Below are 20,498 nucleotides of genomic sequence, written 5' to 3' on the forward strand. Positions count from 1 at the left end.
CTACAGACGAGTAACTAAAGATGAAGATGAGGGGGAAGAAGGAGAAGAAGGAGGAGAAGGAGAAGGAGAAAGAACTTCCTGTGCCCTAACTCCGTGCCCTAACTAGTCCAAATCGGGAAAGGTACATAATTAGAGTTCGAGATGTTCATGTCCCCGTAAATTCCCTAAAGCGGTTAGACAGTAAATGACGTCAAAAAGGGAAATAAACAAGGAGAAGAAGAAAACGACATCAACAAAGAGAAGAAGAGAAGAAGAAGAGAAGAAAGACACGAGAAGAGAGAGAAACGTGGAATATCTAGCATAACCAGCTTACAATATACAAATGGCGACCACCGCTATAGTAGGAGGCACAGGCCTTGTGGTAAACCAGGCAAGCCATCTTGATGAAAGGACAAGGATGAGCTGACTGCTGCTAGGGATCTCACATCGTCAACACCCTCCTGTCCATGCCGACGGTCTCACATATAGCTTTCCTCGCTCGCAGAGCACCGAGTAACTCGACCACACAGACGCTCTCGGAGTCGCATCCCGGAAAGCTGGCGACCTTTGTCTCTCCGGATCTCCCCTCAGCATGGTGCTCGCATCTGCGTACCGCAACCCCGGTGCCAGAGATATTCTTCTCCTCGATGGCCACCACTCGAGCCAACGCCGGTGGACTCGCTCCCCAGCGTGCCCTTGAGCATGATGCTAATGTCGAACTGGCCCGCGCTGCAAAGGAGGCGGGCACGAGGGTCTACGTTCTCATCTCGGCCACGGGGGCGGATAAGACATCTATGATCCCGTACAATAAGCTCAAGGGCGATATTGAACAGAGCATCCTAGACATCGGGTTTGAGAAGACGGTGATCTTGCGGCCGGGTATGATATCTGGCAAGAGGGAGGTGGGGCGACCGATCGAAGAAGCTATTTCGGGAATAGGCAACGTCATGGGGTGGGTGAGCCAGCCGTTACTGCGCGACTGGTGGACGCAAGATGCGTCTGTTATCGCACGGGCGGCTGTGAGTGCGGCGATGAAGGCGTTGCAGGGGTCCGGGGCAGAGGGAGAGAAGAAGGTCCTGTACCTGGGTGGGAAAGACATCGTCCGCCTCGGGAGAACGGAGTGGGAGGAGACTTGAGTGTATACGTTGAGATAGCAAATGTATTTATTCGTCTTGTCGTATGATATGTATTCCTATCAATCTTTTCAACTGAAACGAGTATATACTAGTAGACGTCCTGACCACGAACTTGACCCAATCCATCGACAAGACTTCTATCCCTTGGGCAGTTCGTCTCCCTGAATACTGTGACTCGGGGTTGGATGCTCTCCGGGGACCTCTGCACCACCGTAATCCACCCGTTTCCCTTTCCTGGGAGAAACACGCTTACTCGGCCCCCTTACTGTGCCGTCGTCATGTCTCCCCCATTCGTCTGTAAACCTCGAGACGTCCTGGTTAGCAGGGCTAACTTCGAGAGGGCCCATCTTCCCACTTCCCCCATCTAGAGTCTCACGATCTGATGCGGTACGGACTTCCTCGGGGTTATGGTAGCATATATCATAGGATGAATGTTGAGACGCAACTTCGCTATCAGTGCCGGACTTGGAGTACTCGCTTCGGTCGGTGTTGATGGCTGATCGCTCCTGCAGGCTTTCCCTTTCCTGTACAGACGATGTCTCGCGCTGGTTGCTGATACCCCTACTTCTCGAGACGGAGCAATCAGCGAGGGAAGCTGGGTTTCTGGCAATCGGCCTGATATACGTTGGTGTCAAGTTGTATATGAGACTATGAGATAGACAGGGAGATCGGTTATGGCTGCTATTGCGCAGTACTGATGCAGAGCATCCCACTAAGCGGTTGAGGCTCGTCATCGCTAGCCTAGATTTGTTTTCCTTCTCTCCTTTAACTATGGGGGGTGATACGTGGCAAGTATCTTCTGCGCTGCCAGGTACTCGTCAGTAATAAACACAGCCATCATCGAGCGGTGATACGAACACTCGTCACTTCGGCGGTAGAGGGCAGTGCTAGGGCGGCGACCGAAACAAATAGACTTGATAGTATCAACTTTGCAGAGCAGCATTCATCTACCTTCACCCCATCGTGGCCATGCCTTGTTTTGATGCATCCATCAACACTTCCCGGAGTTCCAAGTTAGAGTGACGTCATAAACAGGTGACATCACATGAGACCACAAGCCCTAACTTGGGCATCCCTGGAATAAGGCTATTATCAGTCGAATATTGCTGCGCCGCCGAGGGGAAGATAAAAAAAGGAAAAAAAAAAAAAACAATGCAGGGAAGATGGCCTGTTATTCCTACCTCCCTAAAGGGTAGTTTTACCCACGGCTCAAATTGTAGGAAATATCCGGTGGCACAGCAGAGAGCTATTGAAAACAGCAGCTACCCCTGACATCAACACTACCGTCAGGCAGCCAGAATCTGACCTATAACTTGCAAAAAAATGAGATAAAATAAATAAACGAAAATGCCACCTGAATGCATCATAAGATAGAAAAGGCTGGGGAGCTAAGCGGCTCTGCATAGGCAGTTACTCACCTGCAGGCTGCGGGATGCATTGAAGTCAAGCGGAGCCCTGCTCCAGGCAGTTAAGCAAGGATAGGATAGCTCGCTGTTCAGCGGGAGATCATGCCTCAAACTCTGATCCACGCACTAAGCCTCAGCGTAACTGACCGTCAATTAGCAGCCCGTAAATTTGCATCTCCACCTCCTGACGTAAAAGAAAAGAGATGGTAGAACTGCCGTTCCTTCTCTTAAACCTAAGAGCCTGCAGCTCTACATATTAAGCATGTGGGGATAATAGGTAATTGACTGCCTGTGGAGTATTGACCGGGAAAGCAATCCAGACCCTGTCGTGGCGGTGATGCGCAATGTTCAGTTAAAGAAGGGTGCCGGAAGGTGAACTCCTCACTTCCGGAGTATCGTGATAGTCGCACTGACACATTGCCCTACATGCAAGGCACTCCTCCAACACTTAATTTCCCCTAGGAAACATAATGCCATTGGACAAATTTCCTTGACGAATGCTGGAAAGTTTATTAGCTATGGAACCTCGCCCCTATGGTGCTGGCATCAGGATCGACTCAAGCTAAGCGTAGAGGAAATAGCGCTGATGCCTGAAATCAAGAGGTCAAAACAAAACAGTGGTAAGCGAGGCAACTCATTATTTAGTCTCATTCATATGTTGAGTGTCATGGCTCGATATTCGTCCATGAGTTGTGACTGCCACGTCAACAAATATCGCGTTTGCCTTGAATGGGACAGACCGACATGAAGATGTAGGAGGATCGTTCTCCCATATGCATTTGATCTGCCTTGCCTTGAGGTGATCCTAGTTATTGTCCTAAGGTTTATAGACCATCTTGACGGCGTAGCAATGAAGATGAAGGGCAGATCTTGATAAGTAGGTGTATATGTGTGCGGGGAGTCTCACCCTAGATGCAAGGTAGGCAACCTACAGCGACCCAATTATCAGGAATCCACAAATAGATCGCTAGGCTGCGCCCGATCAAAGTGCAAGGGAAGATAAATGGAGAAAACTGGACCCTAGTGCATGCAGCCTACGACGGCAGCCTGACCGTTGGATACGATTCAACAGTGGATCAGTGCAAGGCGGCGGAGAATCGGGAAAGAAATTCAGAAGGGAGGCTGGCGATTCCAGGGGGGTAGGGTGTAATGCCACCTGGTAGCAGGAGGGGAGGGGCCGCAGGGGGGAGGGGGCTAGGGAAGTGTGAGCTATGTGGCTCCAATGATATATGGAGGGTTGGTCAGCTAGTACAATCAGCTCAACGTGCGCACGGGTAACTGTAGCTAGGACTAGCTACAGCTACATTGCAGAAAGAACGAGTCGAACCGTGGAAAAAGAAAAGAGATGGATAGAAAAAAGAGAAAGAAAAAAAAAAGGCATTGAAAAAATCAATGCAGTTTCCAAACTTCAATCATGCCCCAGTTTAAGGAACGGACCATCGCGTAATCATCACGCATTAGCGTGTCGAGGCAAGAGGAGTGGAACTCAAAGGCCCCAAAAAACTCAAACCAAGGATGGGTATATATATTGGATAAACGGGTACAAATGTTTGTGGAGGAGCTCGATAGCTCAGGGATCGACCCTGGCTGCATAGGAAGCTGACGGCTGTCATTTTGCGGCAAGAAAGTGGATCCATCAGGCACACCGTCGGCCTACCCACCCAACCCATCGAAGGTTTGACCCGTGTGCATGCTGTCCGAACCCCTCAGGGATCTTGAGCCAGAGAAATAGACAGGCATGAGCAAGCCAATTCTGATTTGCTATCGGATACATATGCAAAGGAAGCTTCCACTAGTCCGTTTAAGATCAGCTGAGTAACGTCGACCCAGCTGTTTGGATACGTTTGTCTGAAGATAAAATTCAATTTCAACGTTCATGCTACTGTAGGTACACAGGCAATGCTGTCCACGCTGACTTGTTGAATCGAAACCGCGTAGAACTGGGCCTATTTAGCCTAAAATGCGATCATAGGATTATTTTGTCACTGGTTTTCCCCTAATGTGTTGTCGAGCTCAAAGTGAGCCGCAAAGAGGTACCCCTGTCCGATAAAAATGATAGCGTGGGGCAAATCGCGAAGCGAGGGAGACCATATCCCAAGAGTCGATCGGATAAAGACGCCGCGCCCAGTTATCGTCTATTGGCGTGTTACAATTTCACTCGGAGAGGCAGTGCTGGCATTCAACAAACTTTAGTTGGACGGATATTTAATTCCCGGGTTGCGTGGCATGTTGCGCAAGATGTAGACGTCGAGGAAGGGTGCCCCGGAGGGAAATAGAGGACAATATGCCAAAGTGAAACCCCCAAGCAACGGAGGGGTGGTTTCCTGGTTAAACTTTGAAAGGATCGGGAAACATATTCCATTGCTGCTCAATGTCATGACTTGGAGTAGAAGAAGCACCTTTGATAGGGTCTCAGACACATATATCGTTTTACTAAGCATATAGGAACTGATATATGCTAGATGAGACGGTGAGTAAGAGTCAATTTGGACCAGAGGAGGGCTGCCACGTCATGGCGGTCTGGAGAATTCTAGCACACTTGATCTCGGTGTTATGAACCCATGTCATTGTTAAGTTGAACTGTTTCATCCAAGTCATCCTGTCGAAGGCAGAAATGGGGCCATCCTGCCATCGCCCCCCAAATGGCAAGGGTCAGAAGAGGGGCTGATGCACAGAAATTGTCCGTGTAAACTTCATCGACGCCGCAATGAACGATCAGCTGAGAGATATGCATCTCTACTCTTGTACAACAACGGTGGTTTGATTGCTGAGGGTGGGGGCAATTGGGCTCAAGGAAGCGGATGAAGCTTCTAGGCTCGGGCAGGGAAATTCTCCCTGTATTTGCCACGACAAAATCTGGTTTTTTCAAGCGAGAGATGATGGGGCAATCAATGCATGGTGCAGGGCATAAAGTCAATCATTGTTGAGGCATTGGATAGTATTCCATAATACCCTGGTCCTGATCGTGGGCGGAGATGAAATCAAAGTTTTAGAAATCAAGTCTTAGGCATTAGGGGGGGAATCAATGGTCCGGCCGTAATGACGGAATCTTTTCAGTCACACCTCCAAGGAGTAGCAGCGGGGGAAGGTTTGCCTGAGTTGCGAACGAGCTGAGGGAGATCTAAACCCACCATGGGCTGTATCAATTGGGTGACATCTCTTAGCAGCGAAGGTGTATGTAAGACGGGTCCGTTTGAGGGAAGACGGTCGATTGGTGGTTGGCAGGTAGATCGGATCTAATCCCGTGAACGACGCAATATGTGGCCAGCCCCGTCGTAGCATTTTGATATTGGAACGGCAGGGGGAAGGAGGGTGTGTGGGACCCACTCGATAGTTGGATGCAGCTGGTCTGTCAACGAGGCCCTTTGACAGAGTAGTACAGCCGGTTCTCTCAAGAGTTGAGTTTCAGAGAAAGCCCGAGGTGGAGCAGCGATGCAGGGGTTGTGAAGCAGAATAAGAGAACGCAAGGGCATGTAGATGGCTTGCGACACCCCGTAAGAGAAAGGCGAGCATGGGCCAAAAAGTTAATTGTTAGATCTTCAAGTGAACAGAAGGGTGGTCGTTGGCCAAGGGAGTGTCCACGACATCTGGTCAACCGTGCTAAACCGGATCGCATTTACACAGCATGCAAGGGTGTTTGGGCCAAGTGTGTGAATGCGCAAGGCAATTGTGCTGTTCTCAAACTACTCCACTCCGCTGGCAAGGCAAAAGAGCCAAGATGAGGAGAAGTGAGCTAGGCAAGCAGAGAAACGGACCATCCGAGACCAGTGAAGGCAGGCAGCAGTGATGCGAACACGACGGTTGCCAGTATCCCATGCCTGCAGGGAGACGGATATCAAAGACCCAAAGGTGTACGATGCCTCGACGGGATGAGACATAAATATCGCGAGCTGTCCCCCGGAGAAGAGGGGGGAAATCATCAAGAAAGCAGACAGCTCAAGCACAAGACCCCTTCAATTGAGATCATAAACACACAAGATAGCATCAAGCTACCTTCCAAGCAAGCAAGCACATTCTTCCACTTGATCAAAGCTTCCCTCCTCAACCGCCAAACTCCACCCTATCAATCGCCTTTGTCAGCCAGGGACTTGACCAGATATCAGGTCCGGAGAGCTATTGCAGCAATACTTGAAACACCGGGACGGAAGGGTAAATAATCAAAGCTTGGTGAGTTCGCATTGAGTGTTCAAGAGGTGGACGGACAGACGACTGATAAAATGTGTTTCGAAAGTCACCATGTGCTTCTATAGCCAGAAGAGATTCCTCTGCGGTGATTGGGCCTGGGGTAACTTCGCCGCCAAGTGCAACCATGAATATCGAATGGGCGAAACCTGCGGTATGAAACTTGTCCACAACACCGAGAGCATCCAAGCCATCTGCAAGCTTTGCGAGAAGATCCAAACCAAGCACCGCCGACGCAACACGGAAGTCGAGCGCATCAACCGATGGCGCAGAGAGGGAAGCGTCATGAAAGCATCGATGGAGAAGTCTCAGGCCATGGTCAAGGATTTCGACCATGAAATCAGCCAATTGGAACATGAGAGACAAATGAAACAGAGATCCATTGGCAAGTGAGCACGACCAGGAGCATATGCGGGGGCCGAAATGGGGGAGAGAAGAAGGATGGTCCCTTTTCCTTCCCGAGGGGTCCATCAAAAGGGTATCAGACTGTTTTCCTGTGCGCCATTGACGATATCATGTATTTCAACATTTCTTTCTAATTTGCCATGTCTTCCAGTATCGCTTTTCTTTTTTTCCTTTCTTTTTCTTTTTTTCCTTTCTTTTTCTTTTGTCTTTCTCTCTCTCTCTTTTCTCTTCTGGCACCATATTTCGGGGATAAGCAGCATGGCATTGGGGCTTCCGCTAGCAGAATGGCTGGAGGAAGCAGGGACATAACTATAAGTTTACTAAGAATGAATAAACTGTTTAGCGTTGTCGCAATTGCAACTGAGAGTCGCCGTCTGCCAATGAATTTCGTAAAAGCGTATCAGCAGTCGTCTCAGGCCCGCGCCAGCCTTGTCATGGGCTGTCTGTTGTTAGGCGCCGAAGGGTCCTCGAACTCCGTCAACCGCCTATCATCCTGACCAGGAGGGCGGGAACACAGAGCGGGCCTACGCCGCAGCCGAAGAGCGAGCGCATGAAATTTCATCGCAGCAAGGCTAGCGGAGGTACCACAGGATAACGGACCGCATCTCAAGCGCCGTCACTGCTCGAGAACCGTCGGTCTGCTGCCACCGACTGAACGGCGGCCGTTTCTCTCTGTCGTTTGTGTTTGGATGAAGTTGAACTTCGTCGACGTTTTCGAAGTTTCGCGGTCAAAACAAGCGGGAGGCCCGTGACTTGGTCTACTCTTGGCATGCGAACTTCTGGGCACGAGAGTTGGCGCGCGCTTGGAGGTCATGTGATATAAGCGCCGTCTCCTTCTCTTTCTTTTCTTTCTCTTTCTTCTCTTCACTTCGTCTTCTCATCTTCACATCTCAATGGCTACTCCCTGGCTACAGGCAGACTAGGGGAAGACCAGGAGTAGCGAGTGGCCGGAGCAGCCGTTGTTTTAGATCTGCCCTGCATATGAATGATTAACGCCAGGACACATTCCCGACCTATCGATCTACGAGGTACCGCTTTTCGCATGACGCGCTAAACGATGCACCCTTGAGCTCTACCTCCGTTTCTTTCATAGACTTCGCTAACGGCCTCGTAGCTATGCGGTTAAGGGGCGTGAGACGGAATGGGCTAAACGGCTCCGGACCGCTGTGCTGTGTTTTACTTGCCGCCAGGCCCCTTGTGCCATTTATTCAATGCGGCTGGACCCGCAGGTACTAGCGCTGCTAGTATTTATGTTGACCTTCTATCTTCGTATGATATGCCGGAGAGGGCTTGTTTCATACGGATACGCATTCTGACAACCTCGCTGGAAGCTACTGGTGCCCTTCCAGTACGTACAGGAACCGTTGGGGACTCTCTTGTCCCTTGCATGCCGCTTCGCAGGGTCTGCTAGCCTCTCTTCCACCCGTTCCCCTCTTTTACTCTCCTTCTCTCCCTTCAACTGTTACAGACAGTACCCCTCACGTTGGATGGAGTCCCTAGCTCGCATCCAGCCTCAATACTCCTTCAAAGCCGCCAGATGACCTTGCTTTGCCGAGGTTTTGTCTCCCCACGATCTGCCTATCAACGTGTGACGGTCTCATCTTAGTGTTCCCTAGCCTAAGCCCTGGTCGCTATTTCCATCGCCAGTGATGTCACATACACACAGCTGTATAGCTCACAGCCTCTGCATATACCCTTTCGCCGGTCTAACCCCGTCGTCTACGCCCCACCCTGCATCATTATGTTTGATGTCAGTAGCTTGTTGGACTCGTATCCCCTTTCAAAAAGATATCTCAGGCCCCTGTGGATAGCATTAACTAGTAACATATCGACCCAACGTATGTTTGGATCAGGCGGAGAGGAAGAAGTTGGAACCCACGTAAAACAACAATAGGCTTTGCATGGTTATTAAGGCATACCCTTTACTAGCACTCCCGTAACTTCCTTGAAAATCCCTATATTCTACCAATAGATTAGATAAATGTAGCATCTGTATCTAAACTTGTTCTAGCGAGTAGCTTTCTATATAAACCTATCAAACGTGGAAATTATCAACCCCTTTACTCCTTTCCTTTTCACCCTGGCATACACCCGTCGTATACTACCACCTCCTAGTGTCCCGAATATCCATCTCCTAACTGCCGTATTTTGTCCTGTAAAATAAATATCCAGCATCCGCGAAAGCAGCACGACTCAGGACCAGACAACCAACTCTCGCTGAAATACTTGCCCTCCCCGTAGCCTTACCAGCGTGCGCTACTTGACCATCCACCCCATCATGGCCCCACTGGAATTGCTAAATTTCTACCATCGCGGAACCTCGGTGCAGATCTGTCCGGACCAGCGGACTCTACGTTGGGTAATCTCCTAACTCCGACTGCTACCTAGATGTAAAAGAATGCCATGAGCCTCTGAGCGTAGTATAGGCAGTCTATTATTGAAGAATCTCCGATATCTAAGCTCTTCTTCGTCTTTAAAGAGACCCTGGCTCGACACAAGCAACCATGTCGTGTCCCGACTGCTTCAGCGGCAGCACTCACGAGGGAAATCCCTCCGGCGAGGTTACCACATTGCACGGCCTCGAGGTCTACATTGCAAAGCCTGCCGGTGATATCGCGCCACGAGGAATTATCATTATAATACCTGATGCATTTGGGTGGGAGTTTATTAACAATCGTCTGTTAGCGGATCATTATGCAGAGAGAGGAGGATACCTCGTCTATCTCCCAGAGTTCATGAACGGTAGTTCTCTATAACATTCGACATGTTTGATAACGCCTGCTGACCATGAAATAATCAGGACATGCCGCCTCACTTACCTTGTTAAACTCAACGAAAGAAGTGCTGAAAACGAGCGGTGTTATCGGCTGGATCAAGGCGCCGTAAGTCACTGCTTCCTGAAGCATTTTTTTTTGGGTTCCTTTTTACATTTGATACCCGTTCAGAGTCACTACTGAAGCCATGTTACAGATACTACGTTGCGTCTATTATCTACGCTCTCGCTCCCTTTGCGTACTACAACGGCTTCGGCTCGACTGGGCCAGTTGTCAACGCCTTCTTCAAAGGCGTACGTGATAATGAAGGAGCAGAACTTCCAGTATACGCCGCTGGCTTTTGCTGGGGAGGTAAACACACCGTGAACCTCGCAAGCGGCGTTGAGACATCAACGAGTGGGAAGCCACTCATCGATGCAGGCTTCACGGGACATCCGAGTAGGCAGGCCGCTGAAGCAGAGGACCAGGCGTTGGCCTGGTTTGGCAAACATCGTCCGTGAAGATGGGAGTTGTAATGACAATGAGAGAATCCTCTAGTATATAACTATAGCCATGGCGATCCATTGGACCTGGCTAACTTCATGCCGGTGGATGGAAATGACGGAGAGATACAGGTATATGGGGCGTTTATCTACGCCGTTGGGTTAATTGAGCTCATTTGGGTAATAAGACATACGGAGCTCGATATATGGATAATATGACGTGGAGGCCTGCTTTAATAAGTACGATTGAACCAATTCCGTGGACTGCACAAGAAATATAAAAACGCCTTGTGGTAGTAGTAGTAGTAGCTGTAGAATTGTGGAATATATTGTCACTGCTAAGGCACATACACACAAAACCCGAGCTCCTTAGCCAGTCTCCTGGTCCTCAGGCTTGGCAAGTTCATGCTCCTTCAACAGAGCATCGATCTCGTCGGCTCCCCATAGGTGGTGGTAGATCTTGCCGTCCTTCGTTTTGCCGACGGTTGCAAACTCAACTAGATGCATGACGTTGAGTTAGGTTTGTTCAGAATGGCCAGTAGGATATGGGATATGCTTACTCTTCTCGCTGCTCAATTTGGTTGAGTCCATGGTCTTGCTCAACACTTTGACGGCCATGCCACACGCCTCCTTTAGGTCACAGTCTTCCTTGTAGTCTTGTTTTAGGAGACTCTGTGCACTGGCGTTGTTCGCCCCGACACTGGTCGCCTTCCATCCACCGTAGTTACCGCTAGGGTTGCTCTGGTACAGCTGGAACTGTCGGAGCGGGTCGTAGCCGGCGTAGATGAAGGAGACACCGAAAGGTCGGAGACCACCGTGTTGCGTATAGCCTTGCTTCAAATCACATAGTCGACGGACCAGCTGCTCGCACGGGATCTCTTCGTTGTAGGTTAATAGATACCGTTGGGCAGCCTGACGGGCATAGTTGATGAGGATGTTTGCATCAGCGGTCATTCCAGCAACAGCGCATATCATATTACTACAAGAACACCGTTAACCAACGAGCACGCACTTGGAATGCCGCCCCAGGAGCCACTCACTCGTTCAGGATGTAGAGTTTCTCTGCAGAGGTGTCCTGCTCCAAGAGCTTGCTGGTGACCTTCCTCTCGGCAGCGAGAACTATCCCATCCTTGGCTAGAATACCGAGTGCAGTTCCGGCGTGGGAGATGGCCTCCAGAGCATATTCGACTTGGTAGAGACGGCCCTCCGGCGAGAAAATCGTCGTCTGTCACCGAGAACAACCAGTTAGCTCAGAGCTGCTACGTGAGAGCGAGAGGTGGTCAGGATACCAACCCTTGAGTCGTATCTCCGCGCCATTGCTGGCTAGTATTCGGCAGTCTAAAGAACCGTCAAGTCAACGTAAACAGCCTGAATGTCGCTCGGGGTGCCAGGCTGAGAAATATCGTGGGACTCGCGGGCTGTTTATCTGTCCTGCTTGCGGGCGAAGTTGTTGATGGAAGCTCAAAGCAACAACTGGCTTAGGCAACCCAAACTCATCGCGCGGCCAGAAGCTTGGACCAATCACACGCAACCGCAAAACTTCCAGTTGCTGACGGCCAACAACGAGATATCAAAAACGCCAGAGCAGGCGAGTAAGGGGATAGACAGCTCCGCCAACGACGGCTCGTCGGTATATACGATGCTGAAGTCGACTTATACCCCGGCCAACGCCCTACCGCCGGGATGGACTGAACATAAAGCTCCTTCAGGTAGATAACCAGTTGAGCCATACCCATACCCAAGAATTGCGATTTATGCTGACGGTTACTATTTGATCAGGACATCGCTACTACTATAACGCCGAGACCAAACAATCGACATACAGACGGCCAGTTGAAGAAGTGCCTGTACAGAACATTGCACCACAAGCTGCGTTCCCGTCGTATCCATCGCCCTTTCAGAACACCATACACCAAGCGGCTCCGTTCCATGCCGCACGAGGGTTTGACCCCAACTTCCAAGGGCATCCCAGAAGTGGGAAGCCATATAGGGAGCGCCGTCAACCCGAAGACCGGCCAAAGTCGAAACATGCCATCCCAGGATGCGAGCCGTGGGTTCTTGTGAAAACAAAACTGGGCCGGAGATTTGTTCATAACACCGAGACTAATGAGAGTTTTTGGAAATATCCCGCCGACGTGATAAAGGGCGTCGTAGAGTATGATCGGATTGAGAGAGAGGCCCGGGAAAAACGTGAGCGAGGAGAAATGGAGGAGGAGGAGAAGGAAGATACGTCGTTAGTAGGAGGTGAGGTCGGGCCGTCAAAAGAGTCACAGTCCGCACCACCTGAAACCGACAAACCCGAGAGAAGGGACTCGGATAGCGAATATGAGGAAGTAGAAGTGACAGATGACGAAGATGCAGCTGCCCCAAAGCGGCTCAAGGGCGATGAGGAGGTTAACCAACAAGTCGAATTTAATGAGGACGATATCGAGTATCAGCTCGCAGCCATGGGTGGTGATTATGCGGCCGACACTGGTGAGTATGATGAGGCTGACGAAGGGGGTTGGGAAGAAGATGCAGAGGAGGCGCCGCTCTCTGAAGAGGACACTGTTGCGTTGTTCCGGGACTTGCTTGACGATTTTCATATAAGCCCATATACCCCCTGGGATACCATTATCGAGGAAGGGAAGATTATTTTCGATCCAAGGTATACAATATTGCCGAACATGAAATCAAGGCGAGAGGTGTGGTCAAACTGGAGTCGGGACCGAATCCATGAACACCAGGAAAGGAAGAAAAAAGAAGAGCAAGCCGACCCCCGAATCGGGTATTTTGCTCTTCTGCATGAGCGTGCTACCCCGAAACTGTACTGGCCCGAGTTTAGGCGCAAATATCGAAAGGAACCAGAAATGAAAGATGGTCGAATGCCAGAAAAGGACAAGGAGAAACACTACCGAGAGCATATTGCGAGGTTGAAGCTACCAGAGAGTTCTCAAAAATCCGATCTCTCCATGCTGCTAAAATCAATTCCTCTGTCATTGCTACACAGGTCTACGCCTATGGACGCTCTGCCGCCGAAAATCCTATCTGACATTCGATACATATCTCTACCCACGAAGACCCGGGATGAGCTCATCGAGTCTTATATCCAGACTCTTCCCCCGGCCCCTGAACAACCAGATGTGCAGGATGAAGAAAAAGAAGAGCGGCTAAAGAAAGAGCAGGAACGAAGGAAGCGAGAGAAGGCTTTACATGACCGTGAGATGAGGGTACAGGAGGATAAACGGAAGCAACAGAGGGCCGTGTTACAGGGCAAGGATATCCTCCGCCAGGAAGACGCGGAACTCCAAAGGGCAATGAAGGTGGGCAGAGAAGGGTTGAAAAGTTATATGGAGCAGGCAGATGAGGCCTCGCTAGAAAAATAGTGTAGTTAGGTATATACAACCAACTACTGGACTAGCCATCATGTTGTACAAGATTACTTCAATGACAATAGTCATTGGGCGGATTATATTTAATGCCTGGTAGTGTGTCGCTGCAGTGGATTTTTAATGCTTCATACATACCAAATACTCATATCACCTAAACCCCCAGCCATCCCAACCTTCTCCATCATCATCATCGTCATCGTCCTCGTCATCTCCAGCTTCTACTTCTCCATCGGTACTGGCTCCATTATTCGGCGATTTAACCTTCGTGTCTCCAAGTATCTGTTTATCCTCTTCTCGTTTCCGCCGAATCTCATCCCGCATCTCCTTGAGCCGCTTAACACGTTGGTCTAGCTCTTCCATCTCGTCGAATTCCTCTTCTAGGAACCTGGTGGCATCTTCCCGGTCGCCTAACAAGGTGGCCTCCTGGCTCTTTGCCGCCGCCTCCCGGTCCTGGCGGTCGCGTGATTCCAGCTCTGCCGCCGATACGGGTGCGGCGGATATTATTGCATTATTATTTAATACGCTATGTGGCGCGGTCGTTGCTGGCTGTTGCCTAGAGGGCTGGGCAACTTCACGCTCAAAAGCGGCCCATTCGTCTTCATCGACGTCTTGTTTTGTGGTAGGTATTGTTGATCGTTCTTCTGTATGCATCTCCTGGTCTGGTTCCATCGATGGAGTCCCGTCAAGCTCCGGTTCGTGAGCAAGCGATGGTGGTTCAATGACATTTGATGTCGTCGAAGATTCGTCGACTACAGCAACACTCCCAGCCGGTGTCTCATCTTCGGTATATGGCTTAGTCTTCTTCCGTCTGGGTTCCAAATCCAGGCCGTGTTTGCGTTTCTTGCCGGCCGTTGGTGCCGCTGACCGTCGTGATGCAAGTTCGTTTCGGAGGAGCTCCCGTACATCCGCCATGGTGGTTGCTGTAAACACTATGCGTGGGAGAGGCCGTGTAGACAAGCTGCCTGGTAGTATCCTGCGTCCGATGCAAGCGTTGGCCTGTACTCGACAAGCTTCGATGGTTCTCACGGTGGTTGATTCTCTACTTCAACGTCGAAGGTCGTTGCTCTTATCAGCCGCCAGAGCTGTTGGTCACGTGGAGCTGCTTGTCACCAAACTCTGGATCTTTATTTACACTTGCAAAAGGCGATGCTATCAATGTCGACTATACTTGGACTCTATACACTGGAATCTACTATACATTGGACTCTACTATACATTGGACTCGGTAGAGTTTCAAGGGTCCTGCCAAATCTAGTGACATTTCCCTATAGAGCCCGGGTTATCTTTCTCTCGCTTGGTTGAGTATAGGTTGGCCGTCGGGGAGTAATGATAGCATGAGTTAGTAACTAGCTATCTAATAGATTATATTATATATATATATATATATATATATATCTTGATATACCTGATATAGATGGTGTAGATGTAGGTGAAGTGAGGTGGAAGTATCACGTGACGCACTAACCCCTTTTGTGCTGACGGGCCAACTTCTTCACAACAACATCGCAACTTCAGCTTCTTCTCTTCTTCTTTGCATCTTTGCTTCCCTGTTACAAGAGATATCATACTTTGACGCGTCACAGGCTCCCCCTTCATCACAGACTACTGCTTGATCACCGTCTCGACAACGCCGGCAACTGTTGGCTGGTGGGCTGCCTCAATATCAGACAAGACCTGGCGCCGCTTCATAGATTTGGCCCGAGGAAGAGAATATACGCATAACCTCGCCACCTTCTCTGACGGCCATCGAACGTGGATGTGGAGGGCAGTTCCCACGCAGAATCACCCCATCTACGCAGTATAGCATTGAGGGAGGAGTACAGATATCACTTTTCCGTCGCGTCTGCTATCAAGACAAACCCTGTGTATTACTCTTAAGCACCTTCGATGCCTGTAGACAGAAAGGTTTCGTTGGGTCGCAAGAAGAATCAACAAAACTCGGCACTCTTGAGTTTCCAAGGATTGTAGTCTATCGGTTATCATCACTTCCTACGTCGCTCTTAACTTTATAATATGATGGCTGGTAAGCATTCGTATCCCATGCTGTACACACCGTCGCCCAAGGGGGAGCCCGAGCAGCGATGCCATATTGGTGTCGTTGTCTTCGCGTCTTATCCTATGATGGCCCGTGGCAGAGACGATGATATTACGATGAAACGCAGCAGCTAACTTGGAAAAATAGACGAACCGCGCCGTTCGGGTCGAGCCACGAAGGGCCAGCACAAGAGCCTCGATATCGAGCCACCGCAGAGCAAACGCAAGGGGAAAGGGCAGGGCAAGGGCCAGAAGCAAAGCTCACACGAACCCACGCCGCCGGCATCCAACGAGGAAGAGGAAATAATTCGTTGTATCTGCGGCGAATACGAGGAGGAGGAAGATGTGGAACGGGATATGATATGCTGCGACAAGTGCGCTGCCTGGCAACACAATGACTGCATGGGCCTCGTGTTCCCCAAGGGAGAGGAGCCTGCAGAATACTTCTGCGAGAAGTGCAAGCCGGAGAACCATAGAGAGCTGCTGGACAAGATAAACCGCGGAGAGAAGCCATGGGAGGAGGCAGCCACTAAAAGAGCCCAGGAGGCTGAAGAGAGAAAGGCTCGCAAAAAGAAGGGCGGGAAGAGGGGGAAGAAGGCTAGACAGAGCGATGTTAAATCGGAGCATAGTGACGCGCCGACCGCAGCGAAAGAAGACAAACGATCCCCGCCGATGCAGCAGAATATCATGGTGGCTGTTCCTCCTCACCCTGACCACAGTATCACTCAGAAACGGAAACATGAGGAGCAAGAAGACAGTATATCCCACGAACCAGTGAGTTCCCTTTCCCTAACATCTGTGTCCAATGGCTTACCATTTATAACTCCCGCACAGGGCCCTAAACAGAAACTGCAGAGACTATCAACCAGCTTTCCAGCATCGCCCCAAGAAGCCCGAAATTCGCCCGTGCAAAACAGAAAGCCGAGTGCCACGAGCCCTATGACACCCGGCCAAGACGCCAAATCGAAATCTCGTTCTGGGTCTACGGCAGGGATAGACCATCTGATTGTAGCCAGGAGAAGCGCGGCAACTGCATTGGCCAAATTGATCACTGACATGGCTGCCACAGCAGCGAGTAACGGCACGTTTGCTATCCCCTCAGGCAAGACGAAGGAGGATGTTGGTGAAAATCTTGGGACAGAGATCGAAGAGTGCTTGTATAAGAATCTTTGCGGATCCGCAGGGGAGCCCAATGATGCCTATAAAAACCAACTGCGGACCATCTTATTTAATGTAAGGAAAAATCCTTCGTTACGTGATAGTCTGCTCGTAGGTCGTACAACTCCCGATTCCATATCGACTATGAGCACACAGAACATGGCTAGTCAAGAGCTGCGTGAAAAGGACGAGGAAATCAAACGGGAGGCTGAGAGGCAACATACCATCATCCAAGAGCAGGGGCCTCGGATTAGACGTACACATAAGGGAGAGGAGTTAGTAGAGTCTGACCCCCAAACTGTTGGCACGGAATCGGTATTTTCTACCGCCCCAGCCCGTCGAGATACCGGTACGGAGAGCGAGTTTCAGCCAGCCATGAGCCCACGGCATACCAGTCCTACCTCCCCTCAACGGCAAAGCTACTCGGACGGGACCTCTCGAGAAGCGATTGATACCTCAGGCGTTGACCCCAACCGCCGTACCTCTTCCAATTTCAACATTGAAAATGTTTGGTCCAGCGTTCACTCCCCTGGTGCATCCCACCCGGAGCAGCAGTTTGGCCCAGCATCTTCGTTCAATGAACCCCCATCTATGGTGAACAGAGTCCAGGATGATGCAGAGATCGATAACCTTTTAAAAGACGAGGCTGATTCCCCGCCCTACTCGCCCAAGGATTTCCATGGAGACGGAGATATCTGGCATGGCACCGTGGCCATGAGTTCTGTTGCCGATTTCTATACCGCAGGTAAACACGTTGGCGGTGCTGATCTCAGTGCAAGAATCCCATGGTCACAGCTCGTTCCTCCAACTATAACGGTAGATGGGCGAATTGATGTCCAGCTGGCAAGCAATTACCTTTGTGGGCTGCGTTATAGCCATACCACTGACATATCGGTGCTTGCCCTCACGCAGCCCCATGTGGCAAATGATGCTGTTCAATTCAACAAACTGTTCGATTATTTCGTGGACCGAAAACGATACGGTGTGATTGGAAAACATCCTCTGTCTGTGGTCAAGGATGCATATCTCGTTCCCGTGGAGGCTGGGCACAGCAAAAAACCCGACTTCATCGAGCTACTTGAGAACAATCAAGTGGAAGACCCGACACCAACGCGGTTACTTCTTTTCGTCCTTGTTGTGAAAACGAACAATAGCCATTCTACTCCATCACATACCACTCCACAAGCTCCGTCTCGCAGTGCAGCCAGCCCGGTGCAGGCAGAGAACGAATACAACCCCGTCGACCCCGGAGGGCTAGGCCTTATGCAGGGCAATATTTCTACCTCAGGGAACAACGGCCAACAGGTTCAATTCAATAATGGCCTGCCCCCTGCGCAGCCACCTACCCAGGGCATGACAGGCCAACAAGCAGCTAACCAAGTCCTCGGCCCGCTAGCCTCGTCTCCTGCCATTCAAGAACTACTCCAAAGAGCACCACTCGCAAGTATTGAGCAGCTTAATGTTATTGCTGGCATTCTCGCACAGAACCCACTTGCAGCCAATGACTATCAGCTTTTAATGGGTGCTCTGTTTCAAGCAACAAACGGAGTGTCCCCTGCTTAAGAAGCTTGTCCATCACCATCTACACCACACTCTACTTCCCTCTACTTCCACGGCAAAAATTCCTTTCTCAGCTAATGATAATCTATGTAAATTCATTGTCTGGAGACTTGAGTGCAAGTTTAGTATTCTTTTTCAACACAAATGCAGCTTCGATTATCTCTGTGAACCAACAATGCTCTCCCCTATATTACTACTGTTTAATGTTTTTGTTGAACATACTTACCCTTCTTTGCCCTCGTTGATTCGTCATGTTTGCAATAACATTGTCCTAACTCTTTTACTACTTCAAGTACATATGTTTGTGTGACATTTGACATTGCCTCTTGTTCTACCTTTGTTTCCTCCTTTTTCTTTTTCTTTCTTTCTCTGTTTTTCAAAAAACGGCATGCCTATACCCCTTTCATCTTCTGGAGGTTTTCGTCTCTAGATACTTATTCACAGAAAGGATGGTATAGGGTGGCTTTTGTTTCCCTTTAACTGTGAGAAGCCTGTCTATGTTTGTTTGTGTATTTGTTGGTGTACGTGCATGATTTTGAGTATCGTATGATACCGCTCGGCTGTGGCATTGCAGGTGTTGCTGTCGCCTCGAAATGCTGTGGGTTGGTGTTTGTATTGACTAGGAACAATGTAGGAATTGAAAGCAGTGTGTAGTGTGTTCGTGGAAAATAGCTTAGTTATCCTGAATCCTTTACAGAGATCTATGGTTTATGCTTTGAACGAGCCTGTGTAGTAACCTGGAGCAATACTCCCTAACAGGCCCCGGTTTTGTTCCTTGGCCTATCCGGATAGAGAAGCTGACAGGGAGAGAAATTAAATATAGATCAATTATTTTTCCAATAAAAAAGACCAGGACCAGTAGCAGTCAATTTCCCCGGATGAGGAACCCAGTAACGCCAGCGCTATGCAGAGACGCCCTTAAAGAATTGGTAGAGCAGTAGATCACCATCGTCCGTAACCACCACCGCCACCTCTTCTCCTATAGCCACCCCCACCGCCTCTGAAGGCGCGACCGCCATATCCTCCCCCTCCTCCCTGACCCCAGCCACCATCATCAAAGCCAGATTCACCCCGGCCCGAGGGACCATCGTCGTGCCTTGACGGAGGTTGTCCTTTCATCTCCTTTTGTAAAACGCTGTAAGTTTCCCTCATCTTTGCATAGCCCAAGTGCATTTTGCCAAAGAAATGATCTGCCAGTCGTCGGTCATTATCCAGACGACTCAAATACGCTCCACATACGTCGCAGACTTGCAGCTTCTGATGTCCCGATGGCCCTGACGTATCCGCGAGTGCCTTGAGATCACGTTCCAAAGATTCCTTTTGGTGTTTGGCATTGCGCACTTTGTAAAATTCGTCAATCGCTGTAGATACGGCCCCAAGTTCACCGAGAACGGAGGTCTCTTCTAATCCGGTATTGATTGTTTTGTTTAAATCGGATATTTGTGCTAGCTATGGGTTTGACAGACTAGTCGTTAGCAACGCCGTTTGGTATGTTTGGGAATTTGAATGCTTTACCAGGTGATTAGTTTGTCGTATTTCGTCAGGAGTCTTTTCGAGCCGACGCTGCGCCGAATCTATCCTCCGATTGCATTCGTCGATGTATTTCTGCATATCGCGCAAGTAGTCATATTCAAACCCCCATTTGGCTTTCTCATGAGACGATGCAGCATCGTACTCGGTCTTTAGGCCTTCGTTATGCAGTTTTGGACAAGGCCCTAGGTCCTGTTTCGTATTGGTGAAAAGGTCGTGAGGGCATGTTCCAGCGAGATAAGAACGGCAGACTTTGGGATCGGTAATTGGAACCTGGGCATTTCTGCCCGAGCTAGGTCCTCCGATTAGCTGGTCAGCTAGATAAACGCAGCATGTTAGCATTCGAAGCATCCAATCGACGTGAGGCAACCCTACCTCCCATGAGCTGCTCCAGCAGCTTTCGCTGCTCTGCAGCCATCGCGTAAGTTGACGGGCAAAAGTGCTTGTAGCCACGGAATGCCGTGATGCGCAAAGAAGTCTA

At 49.9% G+C, this 20,498-nt stretch overlaps 8 protein-coding genes across 8 annotated transcripts; 5 read left to right on the forward strand and 3 right to left on the reverse strand.

Moving 5' to 3' along the window:
* Positions 1 to 322: 322 nt before the first annotated feature.
* On the forward strand, positions 323 to 1,115 carry GIQ15_01924 (uncharacterized protein; the record flags this gene model as incomplete). Its single annotated transcript, XM_033549341.1, has 2 exons — positions 323 to 361; positions 417 to 1,115. 2 exons carry the CDS (start codon positions 323 to 325, stop codon positions 1,113 to 1,115), a joined length of 738 nt encoding a protein of 245 aa, XP_033410292.1.
* Positions 1,116 to 6,757: 5,642 nt separating this feature from the next.
* On the forward strand, positions 6,758 to 7,096 carry GIQ15_01925 (uncharacterized protein; the record flags this gene model as incomplete). The annotated part of the gene is made up of 1 exon (XM_033549342.1): positions 6,758 to 7,096. The coding sequence occupies one exon, from the start codon at positions 6,758 to 6,760 to the stop codon at positions 7,094 to 7,096; it is 339 nt and encodes a 112-aa protein (XP_033410293.1).
* A 2,516-nt stretch (positions 7,097 to 9,612) lies between these two features.
* Positions 9,613 to 10,382, forward strand: GIQ15_01926 (Dienelactone hydrolase; the record flags this gene model as incomplete). Its single annotated transcript, XM_033549343.1, has 3 exons — positions 9,613 to 9,850; positions 9,909 to 9,990; positions 10,079 to 10,382. The coding sequence occupies 3 exons, from the start codon at positions 9,613 to 9,615 to the stop codon at positions 10,380 to 10,382; spliced, it is 624 nt and encodes a 207-aa protein (XP_033410294.1).
* A 351-nt stretch (positions 10,383 to 10,733) lies between these two features.
* GIQ15_01927 (proteasome subunit alpha type-4) lies at positions 10,734 to 11,681 on the reverse strand (the record flags this gene model as incomplete). Its single annotated transcript, XM_033549344.1, has 4 exons — positions 10,734 to 10,861; positions 10,925 to 11,343; positions 11,405 to 11,589; positions 11,658 to 11,681. The coding sequence occupies 4 exons, from the start codon at positions 11,679 to 11,681 to the stop codon at positions 10,734 to 10,736; spliced, it is 756 nt and encodes a 251-aa protein (XP_033410295.1).
* A 136-nt stretch (positions 11,682 to 11,817) lies between these two features.
* On the forward strand, positions 11,818 to 13,729 carry GIQ15_01928 (uncharacterized protein; the record flags this gene model as incomplete). Its single annotated transcript, XM_033549345.1, has 2 exons — positions 11,818 to 12,073; positions 12,144 to 13,729. The coding sequence occupies 2 exons, from the start codon at positions 11,818 to 11,820 to the stop codon at positions 13,727 to 13,729; spliced, it is 1,842 nt and encodes a 613-aa protein (XP_033410296.1).
* Positions 13,730 to 13,882: 153 nt separating this feature from the next.
* GIQ15_01929 (uncharacterized protein) lies at positions 13,883 to 14,647 on the reverse strand (the record flags this gene model as incomplete). Its single annotated transcript, XM_033549346.1, has 1 exon — positions 13,883 to 14,647. One exon carries the CDS (start codon positions 14,645 to 14,647, stop codon positions 13,883 to 13,885), a length of 765 nt encoding a protein of 254 aa, XP_033410297.1.
* A 1,101-nt stretch (positions 14,648 to 15,748) lies between these two features.
* Positions 15,749 to 18,490, forward strand: GIQ15_01930 (uncharacterized protein; the record flags this gene model as incomplete). The annotated part of the gene is made up of 4 exons (XM_033549347.1): positions 15,749 to 15,758; positions 15,918 to 16,543; positions 16,604 to 17,002; positions 17,084 to 18,490. The coding sequence occupies 4 exons, from the start codon at positions 15,749 to 15,751 to the stop codon at positions 18,488 to 18,490; spliced, it is 2,442 nt and encodes an 813-aa protein (XP_033410298.1).
* A 939-nt stretch (positions 18,491 to 19,429) lies between these two features.
* Positions 19,430 to 20,435, reverse strand: GIQ15_01931 (U1 snRNP splicing complex subunit Luc7; the record flags this gene model as incomplete). Its single annotated transcript, XM_033549348.1, has 3 exons — positions 19,430 to 19,936; positions 20,003 to 20,334; positions 20,393 to 20,435. 3 exons carry the CDS (start codon positions 20,433 to 20,435, stop codon positions 19,430 to 19,432), a joined length of 882 nt encoding a protein of 293 aa, XP_033410299.1.
* Positions 20,436 to 20,498: the final 63 nt, after the last annotated feature.

This window comes from Arthroderma uncinatum (assembly GCF_011692745.1).
Source record: "Arthroderma uncinatum strain CBS 119779 chromosome Unknown scaffold1, whole genome shotgun sequence".
Lineage (NCBI taxonomy): Eukaryota > Fungi > Ascomycota > Eurotiomycetes > Onygenales > Arthrodermataceae > Arthroderma > Arthroderma uncinatum.